Genomic DNA, 26,121 nt, shown 5'->3' on the forward strand with positions numbered 1-26,121 from the left:
CACAGTTTAAAATTTTAATTCTTCACAATATAAAAATAAGAACAAAATATAAATCAGAGATTGTAATTGTAAAAAGCTAATCTTGTTGTAAAAAGCTAATTTTGGTCTACAGATCTTGAATACAAAATGTATACATCACAAATTCAGATCAGGTTGGTCCCAACATTTTAGACAATACAGGACTGTATGGAATATACCACATACAACATAATACATAGGGCAAGACAGCTGGAATAGTAATAAATTACAATACAAAGTCATGTGTTTTGTTGTTCAAAAAATAAACTGGAAAGGTTTTTTGTTGGATAACAGCTCTGAGGCCATGATTACAAACAGTTTCAAGTCTAAAAGCTGCACTCTCACAGATTTACCGTTTTTACCACTTTTTTTAGTACGCTCAAGTGGCAATATTGCAAATCTTTACCACATTGTAACTATCTTTCTAGTTGAATTTTGATTATGACAATTGCCGAATTTTATTACTATTCAAAATTGTACATTTCATTTATTTTTGTAAAACGATATTCAATGGAATAAAAATGATTCTTTATTACAAATTTAATAAAAATGTTTTTCTGAGTCTGAGTCTGAGTCTAGACTTGGACTTGAGACCGTTTCGTAATCATGGCCCCTGGTAATAGATCAAGTGTAGTCGGTTAAATATACGGTAACTAACATTAATTATAACGGACAAAAAACAAAATTCCTTCAATCAGATCTTGTACATAAACATCATAAAATAACGTCAATATATAGTTTTGATCCATAACTTAGTGTTATAACGTTTGACAGTTTTATGGCATTGAAAATGACTGTGCACTCATTATTAAGTGCCGTTTTATGTATTTAGCGCTGTAAAAAATCAACTTGGTACATAACATTTTTACCTTAATGCAAGAACTCAATATCTGCTTCTATTTCTATTTGCAGTTATTGTGTTATTGCACTAGGGTGACAAATTGATGTTAATAGAATATCATTAAATATTGTGGTCATTCAATTCATACTTGTTTAATAAATGCTGCATTGAATGACCATAATTGTAATATCCTCCAATTACAATATTATTGTACAATTGGTTTGTATGTCATACGCGAAGAAATACACAAAAAGCTGGTCTAATAAAAATATTCAGAGAGAAAAAAAACATAAAACAAAGATGTTACACATCAAGTCATAATTCAGACAAAATCACAAGAAAAATTAACATTCACAAAGCAAAACAATATCAACATAACACTTTGATTAAAACATTCATCAGATTTAAAGTCCACTTCATAGTTAAAAAGGGGCAAATTGATTGTTAAAGCTGCACTCTCACAGACTTTTTTATTGTTTGTCTTCGAACGAGCCAAATTTTGAGAAAATCCATGTAAACCAGTTATATAAGACTGCTGACAAAAAAATAGATCGCAGATTTTTACATTTAAGTTCAAAAACTGATGTTTTATGCATTTTTCTTTAGCCGTTAGTAACGGTTTAAGCCATAAAACATTAATTTACAAACGGAATTATGAAAAACTGCGATCTGATCTTTTGTCAGCAATCTTATATCATTGGTTTGGAGATATTTACGCAAAAATTTGCCATTTCCAAGACAAAAAATACAAAAGTTGTAAAAAGGGTAAATCTGTGAGAGTGAAGCTTAAATAAAAGTTGTTTAGATTCATATCATATCCAAAGAGTTGTTTTAAATTTGGCGAGTCACGGGGTAAAAGGTTTTATTTTCTATGGGAAAAATCTTTTTTTAGCTGTTTTGCCCGAATTAATTTTGTTTTAATGATTATTTCTTATATATTATCATTGCAACTTTTGTGATCCCTTCATTCAAAGATTTGCTAAAAAACTAATCAAATGTAAAGTCAGGATTGATTTTTTGCGATACCAACCCTGTCCAATCAAGTCTTTTCATAGAATTGAAATTAAATTCAACTATTCAATTAATACATAAACAATTATTATAGAATTTAACCGTGGATGTTACCACTCGAAAAAAAGTGGAACGTTTATTACAACAGTTAACAATCAACAACAAAACTGATAACAAACGTTTAACCATAACCAACAAATGGATCATGTTTTTGTAATACAATTTTGATCTTATCATAACACATGCACAAGTTTGTTAACACGCAATTTTGTTCATATAAGTATAACTATTTTAAATGCGTTTAAATACAATGGCGCCATGTCATTTGAACACATACATTTCATTAATATAATTATAAGGTGTACAAGCTGATATGAAATTTGATTTCTTTGCAGGACAACTGGCGAGTGTTTAAAGGCAAATAACCCTGTTGTGGCAAGAAATTAGTGCCCTGGGGGGCCGTTTCAATAAACGTTTTTTGTCCTTACAGTAAATTACCGTAAGTTTTCTCCTTTGAGTTCATTTTTTACATTTAGAAGTGTTTAAAGTTGTTATTGTTGACAATATGGCCAAAAGCAACAACAGCACTAAATAATTTCAGACATGCACATAACTTAAGCATTAAGAGTTATTAAACAATAATAAAACTACAATTAAGGTATCCAAAGGTGTAAAAAAACGATTGTTCTATTGATAATTGGTAACTTGAGGGGAACCCATTATCGATAGTCGAACTGGAACCGATTCCCAACACTACAAATAAGAACACGTGCATCTAACACTTTGTTCAAATGTTCATTTATTTACATACAGAATTAAAACTTCTCTCAGGGATGGTTGCCTTTAATGTGCTTTAATTGTAATAAATAAGGCCTATGCTATACAAAAGTGCCGGGAAGCAAGCAACCATCAACTTTGTTGGTGATTTTTAATATAAAAAGGGGCATAACTCAACAATTAGTAAAGAAAGAGTTATCTGCCTTTCAGTATGAGTGTGTATTTTATCTGGCAACACTTGTAGCAAGTTTAAACATTCAATTTGGAATATCTTTAAGGTTTTGGAGTTTTGCAGGGTTAAATATGGGTATGCAGACAAAAAAGGTTATAAATGGGTATGCCAGCAATAAAGGTCAAATATGGGTACGCCGGCAAACAAAGTTTAACATGAGTTAATGCCAATGAAAAAGTTGCCAGGGATATGACAATACATCAACTCTTTCTCTTTTTATAAACTTGACAAGCTAAATTATGACTAGACAGTATCATATAAAGGCACATATATAAGCATTTTTTATGTTTTAAATCTCCCAGTAATTTATCAGGTGATCAACCCGTAACAATTTGATCACTAAAAACAATCCAAAGTATGCTATTATAAACAGTATTACATGAATTCTTAGAATAATAATGATCATACTGAATTAAAACAAAGATAATGCAGTTTAATATAATTATGGTTTACATTTTTTATCAGTCTTAAAATATCTACTTCATAACACACATTGTACCATGTTGTATTTTTGTCTATACATTAATTCCCATATCAGAACAGTAAAAAGAAGGCGGAGCTAAACTGTACAATAAGTCTTGAAACATGTGGATAAGTTAAACAACTTAATACACTTATGCACACAGTAGTTATTGAAAAATGTCCTTTACAAAATTGTACAAAACAGCTACTTCATCCATTTTTCTTATCATTGAAATAATACGCCCTTGCAGAGGCGATCGTGAATAATTCCAAAAACTCAGATTATGGGTGAATCACTTATACACTCTCGGGTTATTGAACATTATGTCCTTTTATAAAATGGTACAAAACAGTTAATACTTAATGACCCATTTTTCTCATCACTGAAATAATACAGTCTCCCAGAAGCAATCATGAATAATTCCAAAACCTCCGCTAATGGGTGTACACAGCGACTATTACATAATGCTACTACATTGAGCTGTCTTTATATTATATCTCATACATATATCATCTCATGGTCATAAGATTGTGTGAGTAATGCTGAGCTAGTATGTTAAAATAAAAACATAGTGCTTAAAAACTTAAAAAAAAATCCTGAAATCTACTCATAATGGTATATTTACACCTCAACTTCCGTTCCTTTAATGAACTGCCTTTCGGCAATTGCGTTCATCAATCGATGAACGCGACATCTTCGGATATGTTCGGATCGTAACAATATACATGAAAGCTATTGATCTTGTTATTGGTTGTATTGTGTCTGCAAGTCCCGTAAAATATAGATCAACATTTTTCAAAGTGTAAGTTTATTATATTTCATATATATTGGTACCAGAATTGTTTTAATTTTACGTTTTTAAGTGATTTCAAGTGGTTGATCTTTTCCCGCGTTATTGTGACGTCATTTGAAAAAAATGTTTCCGGTTACAGTCGGGTCGTTTTATTTACAGAATGGGTAAGAACGGATTACTGAAAGCTTTTCTTAAATGAAATGAAGTATTTTTTTTAACAATTCTTGAATGAAATAATGAACTTTTGGTGTAAATATAAGGAATGAATTGCCCCAATTCATTCCTTAAATGAAAAACAATTATGTGAACAATTTATTTCAAATACATATTACTTTCAACAACTCATAACAAAGATATGATATAATTCTGAAAAAAGATTTTTTAATTTCTGAAGACTGAATCTAAAATGGTTACTTCATTTAATATGACTTTTAGTCCCAATAATGCAAGAACTCAATTTGTGCTTCTGTTTCTATATGGAGCTATTGGGTTATTGCACTTTGGGCCATTTTGTTTCTGTATCCAAAGTGCACCAAAGCGACGTTCATGAAATTGGATTTGAATATTATGTTTTCAATCTAATTACCTAAAATGCATATTATTTTAATGACTTAAATTATGAGTGTAAACATAGAAAGCTACTACCATCTACACATTGTTCAAAGCATATTTATTTAATGCAGTAATATGATACATGTACATAAAATTATATTAACAAAGGCACATTAACAACAAAAGCAGAAATTCAGACATATCCAAAAAATTCAAGCTTTTTTCCAGAAATAACTTTTTTTTTTTTTTTTGTGTCTATAATGATTTCACATGTCAGTTCCAGCCAATGCGTTGTGTTCAGTCTTATAGACAATTTGATTCTTAAAATCTTTAATGATGTTTTCCCTAATTATAGTAAGTTTTCATAGTAAATTTGGCATATTTTTTTACCCCACCCACTCAAACTTTACCAGACTTGGCTAGTCAAGCATGATCTGACAGATTTTGCAAACACTATATTGAATATTAGTCAACAAAATGTAAAAAAAAAGGTGAAGAAGCCCTCAAAATTATGCTTTACAAAATATTCGCCCTTTGAAAAATTGAAACAGAGTGAGACTAGGTCCTGATTTACAACATCTTAACATTGAAAAAGCTTCGGAACATTTTGCTAACATTGCATCGCCCTATGGACTTGTGTTCATTTAAATGACACTGTAAATTATAACTCTAAGGGCAGATTTTTCAGAACTTTGTTAAAGTTAACAACATGCTACATTGTTGTTAACTTTTAAATGTGATTTTTTTTATGATGTACTGGTATGTTAAAATATGAACAAACACACCTATAAAATTTCATCAAATCGTGATGGAAAATACAGCAGATCACAAGGCCACAGTATCCATTAAACTTCCAGAACAGTTAAGATTTGAAAATTAACAACAAAGATGTTAACAATATTGTTAACTTTAAAAAAATATCTCATCAATCGGGCCTTAGTCTGATAATGTTCTAACCTTTGTTTTTCTCTTAAATTTGATATGAAATCTGTTCACCCTGCCACACATCTAAATCGGACATTTACAACACTTGTCAAGTCTTAAAAGGGACTAGACACCAGATGGTCCAAAAATGGGAAAATGCAGTATTTCCTCAAAACAAGCCTATAATTGTCCATATGACTTAGAATGAGGCATATAATACATCAATTTACATGATTAAGAGAATATTGAAAAATTTGTCTCAGCTGAGTAAGCTTGGTTAAAAATAGCACATATTGGTTTCCTAATTTATAGTGTGTAAATTTAGCTTGTGAAAGTAAAGTGATTAGTACAGAAACATATACAGACGCTATTTTTAAATTTACTGGTAACTAAGTGGTAGACAAACCCAGTAAATTTCGAAATTTGAAAGATTCTCAAAAACTTTAAAAGAAACAAGTGCCATAAGCGATGTGTACATCAGTAAGTAAGATTCATTTTTACATAAGTTTTTGACAATTTTCATTTTTCCTTGCAGTTGTATCATCTGGTGTCTAGTCCCTTTAATAAAATGTAATTTTCTTAAATTAAGTAAACTGACTTTAACCCTGTTTATAATCTAGTGCACCAAAATATTGCTGACTCTAGTTCACACTATTGCACATGCATGCAAGAAATACTATTAATTTGCCTGTCTGAAGAGAAACAGCCAATGTTATACATTATATTAAAATTTTCAAGACAATGATAATAGCATATTAAAGTACAAGTTAACTGTCCCTCAACATAATAAAGAGGCTCTAAGACCCTTTTCAAATTGTTTCCAAATTCATTTATATCTATTTCAAGGTACTTCCTTAATTTTCTTAGGGCTATTCCATTTAAAAATATAATCCCCGGGGGGAAGGCACTTTTAAAATTATATACCACCCCCCTACAGAAGCAAATTCACCCTTTAAGGGTCCAAATAAGCCAAAACAGACACCCACCCATAATAATATTTAAATAATTGCCTTCCCCCCACCCACGTCGGTTTTATGTTTTACTGGAATAGCCTCTTATGCAAATGTCCAAGCAAAACATAATCTTTACAACTGTACAGTGGTCCGTAGTTTAAAGCCTTCTATCCTGATTTTAGGATTAACTGTAAACTTCATAGGTGGTATTCATAACACTTCTTTTTAATGGGGTAAGTCATTTCCTAACTTAAAGCTGCACTCTCACAGATATACTACTTTTACAACATTTTTATTTTTTGCCTTGGAAAAGGCAAATTTTTGTGTAAATATCTGCTAACCAATGATTTATGATTGCTAACAAAAAATCAGATCATAGATTTTCATATTTCCATTCGAAAATTAATGTTTTATGGCTTAAACCGTTACTAATGGTTTAAGAAACCGTTACTTACGGTTTAAGAAAAATGCATAATTTTTTTTGAACTTAAATATAAAAATCTGAGATCAATTTTTTGTCGGCAGTCTTATGTAACTGGTTACCATGAATTTTCGCAAAAATTGGCTCGTTCCAAGACAAAAAAAAAAGAAGTTGTCAAAACATTCAATCTGTGAGAGTGCAGCTGTAAATCGCTTTCCTACTTTTAGTATCTTTTTAGTAATATGAAGTAAAAAATAAAGAATTTACAAAATACATTATTTTCATTGACCATTATTTAAAAAAAAAATATGTTGATGTAAAAACCCCACATACATTTCCTTTAATTTGACTATGAAAACTTTAAGAAACTGACTTAAGTTAGGAAAGACTAAAGAAGTTTTAAGAATACCGCTCCAGAACCCCTTTATATAGTGAATACATTTTTTTGGCATAGAATATGAGGTAATTTGACAAAAAATGAGACAAAGAGACTCTAGTACACTTATTTAAGATGAAGATTTTGTTTCTAAAGCAACCAGTCAGTTTCCATAGTAACCAGTAAGTAGTCAGTGTCAATAGTAACAAGTCAGTTTCAAAAGTAACCAGTCTGTTTCCATAGTAACCAGTCACAAGTCAGTTTAAATAGTAACCAGTCAGTTTCCGAAGTAACCAGTAAGTAGTCAGTTTTAATTGTAATCAGTCAGTTTCCATAGTAACCCGTCAGTTTCCATGTCAATGATCACACCAGATTCACTTAACAAACGACTTTGTCCCGGACGCCGAAGAAACCTGAAAAAAAACAGATGGTAAAGTTGATTGTAAAAGTCGACTCACAACGTAATTTCTCAAGCCAAGGTCAAACTTACACAAATTTATACCTGCAAACATGAAGGTGATATTCAAATCTTTGCATTCATAATCTCTATCTTTATATTTGGAAACTTTCACTCTTGAATTTTAATTTACAGTTGTTTTTTTGGGGAAAAAAATGTCTACCCCTTGAGCTTGCAGGTCTAGCATTTGAGTTCTGCACTTCATTTCCATCTAGTGATTATTTGTCCAGAGTTTCAAGAATGTTCTTAAAGGAGTTAAGAACATATGGCTTTCACCTTGAGCTATGACCTTGATCCAGGGCACCTGTGATATGGGTTCTGCATGTTGTCTTGATATGGCAAACATTTGAACCAAGTTTCATGAAAATTCTTCAAGGGGTTTAAGAGATTTGGAGCAGACACGGAACTGTGACAGACATAAGGATGGAAATCTGCACTAAAAACAATATCAATACCCCTGCATTTATAGTTGGGGGAGTAGAAGGTGACTTGTATGGCTGAATTCTCCTACATTTATTTTTCAAAATTATGTTGAATAATTTTTATAAAAAAAGCTTTGAAACTTACCTTTTCAACAATGGCCTTTTCCGATATTTCTGACTCATCTGATGCGAAAATAGCAACATGGAATGGTCCGAAAGCCTTTTCTAGGGAGCCTTTATGTGTGGAGATTTTTGCTTTTGTCATCGGTTTAACTGCATTGCCTACCCTGGAAAATAAATCCACAAAGTTAAAGACATAGTTAAAACACGTATAATTTTGTTCTCTATTCCGGAAAATAATACTAACAGAACAAATCCGTAGACCTAAGTTAACGACACACACTTAATCCACCTGGGTCATTGGAGAAGAAAAAAATAATTCTTAACTCTAGCTCCTGACTTCAAATTTGGAGTGTCAATACTAAAAACAAATAAACTAACAAACAAAAGCATTAATTTGATACGCAGAATTTTGCAAATCTGCTGACAAATCACATCTTTGACCTGAGGCTAAAAATCATTCAGGTTACTGGTATTATTTAGTGATGTTCGCATACATGCCATATTTCTGAGAGGCTTCCCAGGGGATTTTGGTCTGAATTCCAGGGGATTTTGGTATTACACCAGGGGATTTTTACGCAGAATTTTTTTTCACAATATCTATATTATTGATAATTTTTTTATAAGAATAAATACAGAAACACACTCTAATTTCAATAATTTTTTATCTTAGTCATCATGGTCCAACATGGATTTTCACACTTATAATATTATAGATGCTTTCCACTGTCAACCTTGAGCTAGTTTTCAAAAAAAAAAAAAAAAAAAAATTTAAATTCCGGGGGATTATTTCCCCACCGGGGGGATATGGCATGTATGTGTTCGGGTAATGCCAAACAAACTAAACATTTTTTTTATAAATTATGGGCTGGTGGCATATATTGAAGTGTTAATACACAGACTTACCAGGTTATATACACAAACTTCACGATAGTAATAGCGTCAACCACATCTGTTGTCCTGTATAGAGCATACATGGGTTTGTCTTCTGCTAGAACTTCGAGAATTTCCCCGCTATCGCCTTCCCCGCTTCCTGTCAACACCAGCGGACCCTTCGGACTTCCAGCCCTGCAATAAATAATACAGAGCTACTTGAAGACTGGTAGAGACTTAATAAAAACCTTAAACTGATATATTATATAATTATTTACTTATTAACTGTTAAATATGCTGTCATATCCTAATCATCGCCTAGGTCAATAATAATTTGGCGGTCAATATAAACTGCATATTTAACAGCTAATAAGGAAATAACTGTTTTATTACATGATACCATATGATATATTACAATGTCATATGCTTAACTGTTTCCGGTCTTTTAAAACAGACCGGTCAATATATGGCGTTTTTGAAGTGATTTTTCCAGTGTTTTTATGACGTCATACGATAAATTGTTCAATATTGTGTTTTATTTGTCTATGAATATTGCTTTTCGTCCAATCACTGACAGTTTATTTATAGATCATGTTATATGCCTTACTTCTCTTTATGACCATTTTTGAATAGTGTGAAACAGTGAAAATATCAAATTGATATGTTTCACTGTATGATATTATTGCGCCCATATCAATTGCCGGTACAAATTGGCCAACACAAATTCAAGGACATCATTTTCAATTTAACAACATTATTTCATTTAAAATGGTGTTACATTTGCATTCTCACAGATTGAACGTTTTGACACCTTTTTTATTTTTTGACTTGGAACAAGCCAATTTATGAAAAATGCATGGAAATCAGTGATATAAGACTGCTGACAAAAAATCAGATCGCTGATTTTCATATATAAATTAAAAAAAATGATGTTTTATGCATTTTTCTTTAACCGTTAGTAACGCTTTTAAGCCATAAAACATAAATTTTCAACGGAAATATGAAAATATGCGATCTTATCTTTTGTCAGCAGTCTTATATCACTTGTTTGCTGATATTTACGCAAAAATTGGGTCATTCCAAGGCTAAAAAAAAAGTTGTCAAAACGGTAAATCTGTGAGAGTGCAGCTTTAAGTTTGCATTCTATTTGGCATGTATTTTGAAAAAGTACAAATGATTAGAAATTCTGTAACCATTTTAGGTTATAATAATAATAGGAATAATTGTTGTTTCAGTGTAACAGATCGCAAGTAATTTCACTCCATGAAAACCAAAATGAATTAAGAAATATTACACACCACTGAGGGTCATATGGCATTATAAGGACCGGCCAGTCAGCCCCCGAAGGTTAATGGACCGAGGCGTTAGCAGAGGTCCATTAACCTTCGGGGCTGACTGGCCGGTCCTTATAATGTCATATGCCTTGAAGTGATGTGTTATATTTCTTATATTACACCGACATTTTTTTACCAATTAACAATTTTAAAGCGCCTTTGATGTGTTTTATTGAACAAATCTAATAATATTTACTTGTGAAGAATATGTCGTTGTGAAAATTGCAAGCAGCACTCACCTGTTTTATGACGCTAGCAGTCCATATTATATGACATCAGCGGTCCATATTATATTTTTGGTGACGTCCAGACCGGCCATTTAAAACATAATATGGACTGCTGACGTCATAAAAACGAATTTTTATTAAAACACATTGATATACGGACCAATCAACTTGACATACACAAAGAAGGGACACATTTGTGTAAGGTATAATATAAGTAAATACTTAACTCAAGACTACCCCATGCGTAAAATATAGCATTTGGTGCTCACTCTGTGTAATACATTGTAATCTTACACTGAAACAACCATCTATCCTCTGTTTGACATTTTAGCCCATTCTCGCAACCAAACCAAATATCAGCACTTATTGGGCTTGGACACAAATTCAAGGACATTATTTCTGCATAAACGTTTTGTTTGCATACTATTTGCCACGCTTCTCTAAAAAAAACTTCAATTTATTATCAGCTCTATATCATTTTTAGGCTATAATAATAAAATAGTTTGTCTTAATCAGTGTAAGTTAGCAATTATTTTCACCTCATGTACAGTCCAAAAGTGACTGCGCCAATCATGTAATATAGCTTTTGGTGCTCACTTTATGAAATATATTGCAATCTTATGCACCAGTCAATTGTAACCACGGCCCCCCCCCCCCAGGTCCGGGGGTATACCGGGGATAGCCGGGGAAATGGGCCGTGTTTTTACCTTCCAGGTGGCCCTGCAGTGCCGGGTGAATGCGGTGGTTTTGTCTTCGCTTTAAATATAGCGGGGAATTGGCCTAACCTAGGGTCCCTGGGGTGCGGGGGCATTTGGCGGGGATTTTACCATCTGTTCATCCCCGGGGTTTTAGCCGGGGTTGTCTGGACCGAAAGTCAAAGTCCCCGCTATTCCCCGGACCTGGGGGGGGGGGGGGCGTGGTTACAAGTGACTGGTGCATTACACTGAAACAAACAGCTATCATCTATATCTTACTGGTATTCTGCGACCATCCACTTGGTGGGGTTTTCGTCGGACCGCACCTGTGCGATGGCCTCCAAAACATCCTCCTCGATGTCAATTACTGCCCCCTGGCTTGACACCTGGGGACCTGTTCATACAGATGAAAACATGTCACACTGTTTACAGATTGAGCACCCATATTTTATAACATGAGTTTACACTAACAGGGCTTCTGTAAAAGCAAGTTTGGATGTGTATCACTCCCTAAAATGGTGCCAAACTGTCCAAAATTGCGGCCTTGGACATTCAAAAACTGCCATTATTTTGGAAAATACTTCCAAAAGTGAAGGCTAATGGATGTTCCAAATATCAAAATCTGGGGTCAATGATACTTTATGGCCACATTTTCATTTAGGCCAAAAGCAACAAAAACACCAAATAACTTCAAACATACACATAACATAAACATAGTTATGGATTACGAGTTATTATACAAGAATAAAACTACAATTAAGGTATTTTGAAAAAACAATTGTACTATTGATAATCGGTTACTTTAGTGGAACCAATTATCGATAGAAAATCTGGAACCGATTTCCAACACGATTTGTCTTATTACAGACCACAATATCAAAAGGTAGGGCACCAGTAGCGCACACCCCCTAAAAAAGTTTACTTTTTATGTTGGAGAAAAAAGTAATTAAATACGCTAAAAATGCACCATTTTGGACTAAAAATTGTTTAAATTTTCTATGGGAAGAACCCACAGAACCCACCCCACCTTCAACCATTTTATACTATTAAAATTTCAGCTTTATCTAAGGATGGGGCGAAAGGGAAAAGTTGTGCCCCTGTTATGCCCCCTCTAACATCAAATCTTGGATCTGCCCCTGAGAGCAAAAATTATTATTTTGCTATGAGTGTCATAATAAAATACACTAGTATGTATAGCGAGTCAAAGTAATAAGATCACAAATATCTCATTACAGACTACAATATCAAAAGGCAGGAGCGAGAAAATATTGATCAACAAATACATTGCTTGTGAAAAAAGTACCTGTATAATAATGAAAATCAGATTTTCCTTGCTGACATTCATTACCATAGGGATGAGGGAATATAAATCTATAGGCAAAGACATGTACAGGGTTAACAAAAATCACAATAATTTTACGTCTCGAATAAAGACAATACAGATGTTGCTCTCGAAGGAAAAAGAGAAATTTAATCTAAAGAATAGAAATATGAGAGTGGATAAAAAAAATATGTCAAATTTAAAAATAAAACCTGTCAAAATCTCATCACCATGGTTTGAAAATTCTTTGAATATTGAAAATGTAAAAAGAGTCCCTCCGAAATAGGCATATATGCTTTTTTATTTGTAATACCAATTTTCGAACATTAACTCGAAAAATCACTCGGGTTGTGTTCAACTTTAAAGCTGCATTCTCACAGATTTACCATTTTTACAACTTTTTGCCTTGGAAAGGGCAATTTTTTGCGTAGATATCTGCAAACCGATGATACAAGATTGCTGACAAAAAATCAGATCGTAGATTTTCATATTTCCGTTCCAAAATTGATGTTTTATGGCGTTACTAAAGGTTTAAGAAAAATGCATAAAACGTTAATTTTTTAACTTAAATATAAAAATCTGCGATCTGATTTTTTGTCAGCAGTCGTTTTTAACTGGTCTCCATGGATTTCGCGTAAATTGGCTCGTTCCAAGACAAAAAATAAAAAAAGTTGTCAAAACGTTCAATCTGTGAAAGTACAGGTTTAATGAATATTCTTTTTACAAAAATAGAAGGAAAATGAACAAAACATGGGAAATAATTTTGACGTTTGATTAAGGAATGTGATTTAAAGGACATCATTGTTAACTTTTAAACTTGAAATAGTTAATGATATGTCCATACATCTAAATAAAACAAGTACAGCTGAAAAAGATGTCTCAAATGTTTGTTTCAACAAAAACAGATCATGAGTTCATTTATTAAACTTCCAGAGCAGAAAAGTAATGAGAGTTAAAAACTATGATGTAACAACGTAGGAATAAGTAGGAATAGGAGGCCTTGAATCTTAAAATATATGTGTACAGCCAATAGGGTCTACTCTTGACATCAAAACACCACAATAACCTTACAACCGTACAATATTCGAGAGATCTGTCAGGGCTGTCTTTCGACGAGTTTTGGGGCCAGTTAAAGGCACCATAGGCACCATTCCCAAAGCCATGGAATATACTTTTTCCCCAAAGTTTAGTCAAAAGTCCCTTTCATAATCTCAAAAATGTTGACCAGTGAAAAAATGATTAAGGTCAAATATTAATAAAAGAACACATTTATGATTGACACTATTCATTGTGAACTGTGTTTTTATACATGTATATTACATTAACAAATATTTTTCTTTTGATCCCGTCAACTTTCTAATTTCCCCTTTGTAGCAAAAAAATAACACAAATTTACCCTTTCTTATAGCAAAAAAATGCATAACTCCCCTTTATAACAAAAATAATGCAAATTTCCCCTCTTTAGCAAAAATAACAAACAATTCACAAAAATAACACAAATTTCCCCTTTATAGCACCCCCCCCCCCCCCAACAAATTTCCCGTTTTGAGCAGAAATAACACAAAATTCCCCTTTCTCAGAGCTCCTGGCCAATTGACTGCCCTGTCTGTAGAAATAAGAGATCTTGAATCTAAAGAATACATGTACATCTAAAGCCGGCATAGTTAACTAGAGATTGATGACAAAGAGACTTGTACATCTTCAGCCGATGGGGTTTTATTACTCGAGACAACAAAGCGTCACAATAATTTTACAACCGTACAATATCGGAGATATTTGTTTGAAACTTACTCTCTTCTGGAACTTGAAGAAAAAGAAACCAAATCAATAATCACGATTTTGATCAATAGATCTTCTTAAAGCTTATAACATATCAAGTATTATAATCAAGTTTAAGAGCAAAAAGATCTGGGGCCAGATAATATCATTAAACGATTGCAATCTAGCAAGTGGAGAAATCAGTAATGTTTAAAGTGGCACTCTCACAGATGAAAGTTTTGATTCTTTTTATTTTTTTGTCTCAGAATTGGATGATTTTGGCATCAATGCCTTTATTTCAGTCATATAAATAGATAAGGCACAACAGAACAGATTTCAATGTTTAGTAAAATGCCGAAAAATGCATTTTTCTTAAAGCGTTAGTAACGCTTTTAGGAATAAAATATCAGTTTTCAAATGCAAATATGATAAACTGCGATCTGATCTTTTAACAGCAGTCTAAATTATCAATGGTTTCTAGACATTTATGGTAAAATTGAATTATTCAAAGACAAATAATCAAAAAGTTGTTGAAAAGATCAATCTGTGAGAGTGCAGCTTTAAGAGACTGATTCGGAAAATTTAAAAAAAAATAAGTAAGGTTTAAGCTAGAATATAGGTGGCAGTTTGGATTTTTTGGTGCAAAAATATTTCAATATAATTTTATATATATAGCTCAGTTGATTTTTTCTGACCAATTTGGTGCCAAATTTCAGCCCCATAATCATCCCCAATTTTATGTTTTGAAATAAATAAAAAATGTAAAAATTGTTATCAATAATGAAATTGGCCCCCAAAACCAATTAATGTAAGGAATAGATGGTGTTAAAGAATGCTTTCTTTCTTTTCTATCCATTTTTTAAAATCATTTTTTGACCAAATTGGAAATCCCAATCAGATTTTATAGGCTCCGGCCCTATTTTCAAAATGTAGAAAAAAATCACCGCTGTCAAGATACTTTCAGCCTCATTCAGCAGTTTAGCGGCAATTTATCAAATAATAAGGGAAATGAATTACAAAATTTATACCAAATTAACGTGCAGGGAGTGGCAGCAAATCCCTTGATGAGGAAAATATATATTTATATTTATACCAGATTTAGGTGCAGGGCCTCGTTTTTGCACTTCTGTAGCAGTAAATCCCTTGATAAGGAATATTATAATTTACACAAGATTTAGGTGCGTGCCTCGATTTTGCGGTTCTGCCGCAGTAAATCGCGGGGCCTCCTTTCAGCAGTTCTGTGGCATTTAATCCCCTTATGAGGAAAACAAAATTAAAATTTATAGGTGAAGGTCCTCATTTGAGCAGTCCTGTGGTAGTTAATCCTCTTAATATGAGAAAAATAAATATTAAAATTGTACCAGATTTAGGTGCGGGGCCTCGTTTTGGCAGTTCTGTTGCAGTAAATCCTCTCATTTGATGGCCTTCTGTCGACTCTAGAACCTTGGATTTCTTTCCTGTGTTTTCTTCTAGCTGGAAGAATAAATGAATAATGTGAAATGAGGCATGGCCTTCAAAGGTCTCTCGATGGGCAGTTCTTTGCTATAGTTTAGTTTAAACTTATATATTTTACAACCATTGTAAAACATGTTATTACAACAATATAGTTATCACTCTGAGAGTCTCGTTGGCACAATTTTACGCCAGAGTGTGGTCTTGTGCTGTGGGTGAAACCGGTGGCCCCGGAGGAAACCCACTTGTCTGGCTTGGTGACCACAAACCAAACCCACATGCACTTAGTTATACATACATATATATATATATATATATATATATATATATATATATATATATATATATATATATATATATTATATATGTGCTACATTAAGGTAAAGACATGAATATCTATAGTATTATTTTACTGGGCTTAAGTTCATTAAAGGGACAAGACACCAGATGATAAAATTGCAAGAAAAAATGAAAATTGTCAATAACTTACATTAAATGCATAATGTTGTGTACAACGCAGTGAATCTTATTTACTAGTGTATCACATCACTAACGACACATGCATCTTTCACAGTTCCAGAGTTTCCGCGTATTTTTCCATTTTGGAATGTACTTGGTTTGTCTACCACATAAATCCCGTCTAAGCATAAGGATAAGATCAATATTGAACAATGACCCAGGAAAATGAACAGGGGGTGCAGATCTTTCCTTAATAAAGGTCTTAAGGTTCAGGTTGATGTTTTTCAGTCTATTTATATGGTGTGATAGAATTTGAGTTCATGGAGTCAAATCTTATAAATGACTATTCATATTAAATTAAGTAAGTTTAAAAATAACGACGGTATATGTATCCGTCTAATCACTGTCATTCACATGTAAATACTACACACTTTAAACTGGAAAACCGTCAAGCACTATTTTTATAGGGTAAACTCAGCTGTGACAGCGACAAAATATTCTTTTAATCATATAAAATGGTGTATTATCAGCCTCATACTAGCTCATATTGACAATTTTAGGTTAGTTTTGCGGATATAATGTACTTGCCGATTTTGGGACCATCTGGTGTCTAGTCCCTTTAATAAACAACTGTATAAACCACTTCCTTTAAGTACTTCTCAGCCTTAAGGAATGTGAACATTACACATAAGTACCACAATAACATGGCCACTTGACCTACAGCTCGAATGAGGAAATAACTTCATTATTTACAGACTATGAGTGTGTCTAGTTGAAATGTAATTGTTAGAATGTGAGTATATGCATGCCAGGCAAGCTAGTTGGATATACATATTGAAGCACAAACTTTATTATTCTATTTTCATGAAATACTTCATTCTCTGTTCAAAATACCTACAAGCGATACCAAACTTTCGTAACTTTGAAATGTACATGAAAATACGTATAAATATTGAACACGAAATAGCCATCATGAAAAATAAATTAGAATGAAAACAAAAAAATAATAAACAAACAACAACAACCAAACATGAAATATGAATGTCTCTCAGAAACCCTTTTTTATTCACCCCTCCCATCTTTCAAACCGTCCACACTTTTTTAAAAATATATAATTATATATTAAATTAAGCTCAACAATTCAATATCTAACATGGCCAGGCATGACAAGAAATAAGCTTAAACATATAGATGAAACATTAAGTCATATGATATTTGAAAATATCGTTATTTTCTTCTGTAAATGATTAACGTTTTGTATTGATATTGCTGTTATTTGCATATTAATAATCAAAGCTGCTAGGATATATAGGGAGGCATGGGACAATTTCAATGTCAAGATTTCTTCGTACAATCAAATGATCTGAGTGTCAAATTTTTGTTATAATAAATTTTCGCATTTATTTGTATCAACTGAACATTCTAAGCCTTCTTTTGTTTAAATCGACAACACACAAGTCGAAACAAAATCAGTTAGCATGTTGCGAATTGTGATGTTCCTACAGATGGAAGATTTTTAAAGTTACATCTAAAACCCTATATTAAAATGGGCCCCAGTGCTTTGGCATCGAGAATGGGAAAGAGGCGTGAGCTGGTATTAAATTGGTCTTAATTCGATCTAGGAACGATGTAGCTAATCGGATTACTTGTTATTAATAACTGTCCAATAGAGTGAATCAAGTCAATGATGTATGACCATAAGATTGACTTAAGTCGCATTTTGAATACATTCCCTGAGGTCCTTTAAGGCCTAGTTTAAGGAATGTTTCGCATGACAATCCCCTGCTGTGCATCTCCTGCTTATTGCACTAATGTCACAGTATGGGGCTTTTTTCCTGTTTATTTATTTATTAGCTCAGGGCCATTTAGGCTCCATTTCTATAATAAAACCTCAAAAACTGCACAGCAGGATATCTGATAAGACAATTAGATTAAGATCAATACACAGAGAATGTGTACAATACATGGTTTTGTTTTTTTTTGGAGGGGGGGGAGGGGAGGCGTCACTTATAGAAGGATTAAACTAGGCCTTTAAATCAATATCACTCTTGTCCTTGCAACCTTTGACATGCCTCAGAGATTCCATACAGTCCATTATTTTTTTTTTACAGTCCAATCAAAACACTTCTTATCAGTATTCTAAGAAATCTTAAAATTAAATGAAAAAGAGTTTGGACTGTATTTTATATAGCTCACACACTTCAAAAAAAACTTATATTTTCTTAATATGCTGACCTGTTGTTGTATTTTCTCCTCTTGAAAATCGTCCACAGACCCTGTCTCAATGGAAAGATGGTATGGATTGAATCGCTCCCGAACGCTGCCGTGGACAACAGCAAACTTGCCTTTCTTAGTAAACGCAACATCTTCACCTAACCTGGAAATAGATTTGACAAATAATCTAATCCATAGTTAGCAAGGCACTTACAGAATTTACACCACCAACCTCCCAGATACAAGCTTTTGAAACTAAAACTGTTGCTTATATAGACCTATGTTAATTTTGTGTAACAAACTTCAGTACAATTGGATTTGTGTTTCATATAACAGACAGCGGCGTAGCTTGGCTTGGCCATAAGGCCCAGGGGAGCGTTTCAGTAAAGATCTTAGTCGATTTTAGTCGTAAATTGAAATTATCTTGGTATCATAGTTCCTTCACTCTGCTTCAAATTTGAGTAAAATAAGCTTCAACCATCATTACAATGAACACAGAGATAAGGAAATAAGACCAATATGTGGTATTACTATTGGTGCTCTTTATACAGGTTTAAGATAATTGAAGCTACGACTTAAATCCTTTATTGAAATGGCCCCTGGCCTCCAAATCAATTTGTCTTTTGAAAAAGAAAATATGTAAATTTTGTTCAATTGATTTGAATAAACTACTCGAAAGTCTTTTATTTGTCTTCGATTTTTAAGCCTATTTTCCCTCTTGATACACGCCAAAACACGCCATCTGCAAGCTACGCTTTCAAAGTTTTCTAAACACCGCTGCTTTTATGCCAGCACATCAAATTGGCTCTAGCTACGCCCCTGACAGATGTCAGCAAGTATGTCAAAAGCTGATGTGCTTGAAGAGAAAGATTTCAGCAGGTGGCCAATTTTTATAAGGATGATCATGTTTCAAATGAAAAAAATATGTTGCTTTCCTTCAAGTTTTCAGTCATGTGAAGCATCATACTAATCCCTCGATTCAGACAAAATGAGCGTGAAAGCACTAAGTCTTCCAGCGTGACTATTTTTAGATACTGCCAGTGTGACTTTTTTTAGATACTTCCAGTGTGACTATTTTTAGATACTTCCAGCGTGACTATTTTTAGATACTTCCAGCGTGACTATTTTTAGAATCCAACCTACATTTTCAGCCAATGACATTGCAATGGCAACCATTAAGTACTAAGACTTAATCTTTTGTGGGAAAAAAGTGTGTTTTTCTAAGTTTTCGGGAATAAGTGATAGTTAGATGACATGAGTAAATTCTTAAAGAATACAATTTGGCAGAGTGAGCCTAGGGAATTTTGAGAAAAATAATTGCTTTACATACAAATTGAGAAATTTTACAGTTGAAAGAACAAGCTTTTCTGCATTAGTTCCTTTTCCCTTTCAAAAGACCAGAAATGGCTATCAATCCTTGGGTGTAAATATCTATTGCAATGCTAAAGAATGCTAAAATTGCATACTGATCTCTGAATGTGATGAAATACAAGGATTTCTGAATTCAACTACCCGAAAAACTGTAAAATCATTTATATTCGTTGGCATGAAATTTCGTGGTTTGCCGAAAAATTACAATTTCGTGGGTGCTTGAATTCGTGGTTTTCATTATTGAAAAAAAAATTGAAACCGCGATCATTCTAGATTGTCTGCATGATCTCCATACGCTGGCCTGTAATTTCTGTTGTCTACGTCACTCGGTTTATGACACACGTTAAAGTGGTATGACATGCCAATTAGTGCATATATCCATGTCAATTATCAATTTAATTGGAAATTAAGGTCATAAAAGAAGATGTACCCTGATCCTTAGATAGATGAAGCCATTGAATGCCAATTAAGAATTTTGCAAACTAAAGGAAGGTCCGTATATTTGAGTAAACAATCCCTAAAGATAGCTGATGTTTACAAATTAAATTACTTTTGAATATCATCTCATTTCAATATTTATTCACACTTTTTTTGTTTAATAAGTATATTGAACGCTTTGTTTTGTTCATTGTCAGATTGGGTGCTCAGTAACCTCTAATGAAATCGATTAATTATTTCATTCAAGAAATAAAATCAAGAACCGACACTCATCACTCACATCTTGTAAACCTAAAGATTTTCATGAACAGCACATGTTAAGGCATATGCTTCTGTCATTTGGTTCATAAAAACACATTAAAATGATTTGGTTTATTATTTGTTATAGGCTGATATAATATATTAACAAAACAATGATAGTAAGATATACAGTTAGGCGGATATTTACGATGTATACTGCAGACTCTGTATTGAATAAACTAGGGTATGTACATAACATGGCAATTGAAAAAGGAAATAAATGGTTAATATTTCGTGGGATCTTGAATTCGTGGATCACCCAACCAACGAAAACCACGAACATTAATGCCCCACGAACATTAATGATTTCACAGTATAACAGACAAAAAAGCCTCATACATAAAAATGGCAAAAGCTTGTTACTGTTTGTAAGAGGCAGGCATTTTTTACATCGCTTTCTGAGGAAAAAAAAAGTGTGTCTTATAATCAGTCATTTACGATAAAAAAAATTATTAGAATATATTAAGTTAAATCTTAAGGACTAAGAAATAAGGCCAACTTACTCTGCTCTTTCTAATTCAATAAGATTTTAACCTTTTATTTTCTAAGGGCAAAAAAAAAATTGGTTTGGTTAGGGTTACATCATTTTCAAAAACAGGTAGGGTAGGTAGGCTTTTTATTTTTTTCTTATTATGCGTTATATAAGAACGTTATTGTCATCATTGGAGAAAGGGTTTAAAGGTATCTTCTGTATAAAGCTTTCAAGGTTTTAAACTACATTTTAATACACACTTAAAAAACAAACAAAAAAATGGTAGGGTAGGCGCCTTTTTCATAGGAAGGGTCAGGTTACCCGAACAAAATGTATTTTTTTAAGGCCTTAGACATTTAAAACATATTAAGTTAAATCTTAATGACTTTAACTTATAAGTCATTATAGGTTCACTTATTTTGCTCGCTCTACCCTTTCTTAATCATTAAGCCAATATGTTATAACTATTTTGAAAACTAATAAAAAAATTACAATCTGCAACTTGTACAAAGAAATACAAACTTACCATCTGAAGTACACAAACTTGACCGTGGTTGACATGTCATAGGTGCTCTTGTATCGGGCCAGAACGTACATGACCTGAAAAAGAGAAAATTTAAAGTAAAAAGACACACTCAAATTATCGTATATTTTCTCGTTTGCTTTAACCATTGAATTGGCATAATTATTTTTAGTCCATATGCCAGGCACAGCTTGTAATTTCAGCAGTCATTTTTTTCCATATGAAGCCTTCTAAATAATTGAATCATTGTCCGTCAATCGATCCCATTTGCAAGGCACGAATGTTAACATTAATTACTTAGGGCTTCCATTAATGGAAGTTTGGACTACTCCCTAGAAATGGGTTAAAACTTCCAAACTTAATTCCTTGGAAGTACAAAAACTTCATAAGTTAAAAGCTTGGAAGTTCAAAATATCAAAACCTCATGGTGTCAATATTACTTTTAATGTCACAATTTCAATCAGACTTAAATAAAAAATGAATAATTATAACATAAATCTGTAAATTTGTCAAGATATAGCTGCAAATTATTTGATTTTTAACATACTAGTTTAAAAATAGTGGAAAAAAATATTCTTAAAAATTCTAAATGGAAGCCCTAAACTTCTTATAGAAGTCGTCAAACACAATACTTTTCAAATACCTTATATTGTTACCCTTTATAAGGTCAATCAACTCTGTGTTGTGGAAATAGAATGTTGAAGAAAACTTTAATAATTCTTAGAGTTTTAAAATAACTTTGTGGCTTAAATTCAGCTATAAAACTGCAACAAGAAGTGCACTGATATAATATCGTAAGTCAATCTGTGCCATGATCTTATATTATATTTCAAGTCAGACAATATCAACACACAATTAATGCAAGTCATAGTATGGTATAATTGGTATTTCAAGAAATGACATGCTTTTTATCTTGAGGGCAACCCCAGAGAGACTATATTATAATTATTACATCATCACAAATCATATGAATTAAATAAACATATTTGAAACTCAAAATTCAAAAGTTAACAAACAAATAATCACCTGTTGACTGTCCATGTAATCTCTAATTTCTTCCACATTCTGTCCGACCTTTAACACCTGAAGTTTTGCAGGATCATTGTCCACGTGCGACACAATCACAAACATGTCCTCCGAAGAGTCATTCCTAACAGAGGCCTGTGCTTCTTTGAATACTTCGGGGTTCTCAAACTCAGCTGATGTACTCATTTTAGCCTGAAAAATGTGCAAAAGAAAGTCTTAAAAAAGTATTCAAAGGCCAGACAGCATATTCATGGCATGAGTTGGTGTAAAACAGATCCATGAAAATCTACAATATGAACTGCATTAAATCTGTAAATAACAGGAAACAGGGCTTTTTCTATAGTACCCACGGGTCCGACTATCAGACCCATTCCCAAAGCAAAATATAAGATATTTTTCCCAATTTTCAGAAAAAAATCCCAATCAAATTAGAAATTCTTTTTACCTGTACTGGTTCATTTTCAACATCCTAATAAATTATGTGATGTGAAGTTTTTTTGGTACTTGAACTCAGAAATCATTGATTTTCATCACATTCTGAGATATGAAATATCTGTCATGATTTATTGCAATAGATATTTACACCCCAAGGATTGATATTTCAGCCATTGTGGGTCTTTTAAAGGGAAAATAAACTAATATTAAATCATTTCCTAATTCACAGGAGACTAGACAGCTTTTTCTTTTCACTGTAAAATTTCCCAATTTCCCAAAATGTCTAGGGTCTTTTTCCCAAAATGGGCAGAAAAAGCCGTGGGAAATATGATAGCATTGTAAAAAATAACTACGTATTCAAGTTTCCTGGACTCACAATTTTGAATGCTTTTCCACCTTAGTTTAAACATATTTATTCAGTTCAATATACATAAGAAATCAATACACATATATATAAAAAATTTACTTGTAAAAGTGGAATTCAGAAAATTAGATCTGCGATATCTAATTTTCTGATACCTGATAAACTGTTAGTCTAATAAGGCCACTCAAATTAGCTCCCAGGGTCTGACAGCCTCTCAAATTCGAGAATAAAAGAAATAAAGCTTCTTCACTTAAAAGCTCTGCTTTTCTAGTAAAAAAAATGCATCTCTTCGCAAAAGCTTTGATTTTTACTGAAAATAGTTTGTGCGCTAAAGCTGTGGGTTTCTCAAAAAAACTGCCTTTCACAAAAAGTGTGCTTTTCAATGAAAAAATTAAGGTTCTTTGCCTAAAACCCCCCAGCTCTTCTTAAAAACTGTGCTTTTTACTGAAACAAATGCAAATCTGTGCTTTTTTGGCCAATATTACACAAAAATGGCTAAAGCTGTGCTATTTCATATTAATATGTATACAATTTATAAGTTTATTCCACTATCTCAAATTATATGCAGCATTCCATTGTAAAAAAAGTGTGACCTTGACCTTAGAGGTAGGGACACGGGTCTTGCACACGACACGTCGTCTTGGTATGTCAAACACATGTGGCAAGTTATTTTAAAATATGTCCATACACAAGAGAAAGTTACAGCCCGGACACGAGTTATTAAGCCTGACACACGGACAGACAGACAGTGCGATTTTAATATGCCCACCTTCGGGGGCATAAAAACTGTTAATCAATAGAACATTCAAGCTTTATATTGGGCATACTGTGACGAGTCAAACACCATTATATGCATTTTTCATGGTTTTTTTCATTTTGAAATCAATAGTATACACGTTCAAAAGTCATCATTAAAAATGCTGGCGACCGCTTATAGGATAATGGTTAAAACATTAAGGATAATTTGTTAAAATAATTGTTTTTCAATCAGATCGATCATAATCACTTAAACAACAAATACTATTATTTAAATCACAGGCGGCAGTTACGTTGACATGACCCACCCTATGGCCACACCCCCTCGTCTTTTTCAAGAACAAAATTATTTGGAACATAATTTTGGGTCTGATTTTTTTTAATTTTGACTGATTTTATTATGATTTTATTTAGGAAGTGGGTGTGGCCATAGGGTGGGTCATGTCAACGCAACTGCCCCCTGTGATTTAAATGTCCAAACTACGGGTACCCCCAAATTTAGTCCACCTTTTTTACTATGGCAGACTCGAGACAGGGATACATAAGAAATATCAAAATAATAAAAAAAAGTATCCCTGATCGCTCATTATTGTAGCTACCCCCAAACTACACTCAAACTACGTCGTGTTATCAATTTTAGAAAGGTATCTACATCAATCAAGGCAAAAGTTTTACATAAAACACATCTCAAAAAACTTACCAAATATGTTCCGACAAGAAAATACAAATAATCTCTCCCTGACTAAGCGACAGAGTGGAAGATAATGCCACGCCTTTTAAAACCCGGAAGCAAATGTATCGAATTTCAAAGTTGCCTCCCTTCTAAACTTTACGGTGTTAAGTAATGTTTATGTTATAATAACAGCAAAATGTGATTGCAACTATTAATTTAATGTCAAAAAAAGGTTAAAGGATACTTATTTGTTTTTTTATATCATACGCGGTGACCTCCCTTAGGTAAATGAGAGTAAAGTTATAATGAAAATTTAACTTAAAGCTGCACTCTTACAGATTGACCATTTTAACAACTTTTTTTATTTTTTGTCTTGGAAAGAGCATGTTTTTGCGTTAATATAGATCTGCAAACCAATGATATAAGAATGCTGACAAAAAATGAGATCGTAGATTTTCATATTTCCGTTCGAAAATTAATGTTTTATAGCTTAAACTGTTTAAGAACAAGAGCTGTCATAGAGACAGCGCGCTCGACTATCACACCGCTTTTCAGTGTAAATATTGAAAAGTTTTGGCGAAACATGGATCACTGTAAACTTAGATTAGATTTCAATGCAATACATGATGCATTTGCTAAGATATTAACATGAATGTGGTTACATGCAAAAGTCCAATAATAAAGTGCCACTATTTGCAAAATGCAGTTATCTAACTTGGTTATTCAAGTAGGTTGGGTGGTTGAGTACCATTGTATAAAGTCTCAATGCATTACATGAAGTAGTTGCTGAGATATTAACCTATGTGTGCTTACATGCAAACCTTAACCAGAATTTCTAAGTCGTATAATAATGGGGCAAAAATGATATAATATAAAAGATAGAGTTATCTTTCTTGATTAATTCTGAAGGTTGAATGGTTGGGAGCCTGTTTATAAAGTTTCAATGCAATACATGATGTATTCGAATTTCTATGTCTAATAAGTTTTTTCAGAAGTTTTTACAGGCCTAGTTGGAGCCGGCTTGTCTGCGAACCCAGGGGTTGCGCGTTAAATTCTACACCTCACCACTA

The 26,121-nt window shown here is 32.9% G+C and overlaps 1 protein-coding gene across 1 annotated transcript; it reads right to left on the reverse strand.

Annotated features, from left to right (window-relative positions):
* On the reverse strand, positions 1-25,217 carry LOC128223922 (uncharacterized). The gene is made up of 9 exons (XM_052933392.1): positions 25,079-25,217; positions 22,824-23,015; positions 21,801-21,874; positions 18,715-18,856; positions 15,930-16,041; positions 11,769-11,883; positions 9,267-9,428; positions 8,386-8,527; positions 1-7,774 (listed from the first exon to the last, which is right to left on the reverse strand). The coding sequence occupies exons 2-9, from the start codon at positions 23,007-23,009 to the stop codon at positions 7,736-7,738; spliced, it is 972 nt and encodes a 323-aa protein (XP_052789352.1). The 5' UTR covers positions 23,010-23,015; positions 25,079-25,217; the 3' UTR covers positions 1-7,735.
* Positions 25,218-26,121: the final 904 nt, after the last annotated feature.

The sequence above is a fragment of the Mya arenaria genome, chromosome 17, assembly GCF_026914265.1.
Source record: "Mya arenaria isolate MELC-2E11 chromosome 17, ASM2691426v1".
Classification (NCBI taxonomy): domain Eukaryota; kingdom Metazoa; phylum Mollusca; class Bivalvia; order Myida; family Myidae; genus Mya; species Mya arenaria.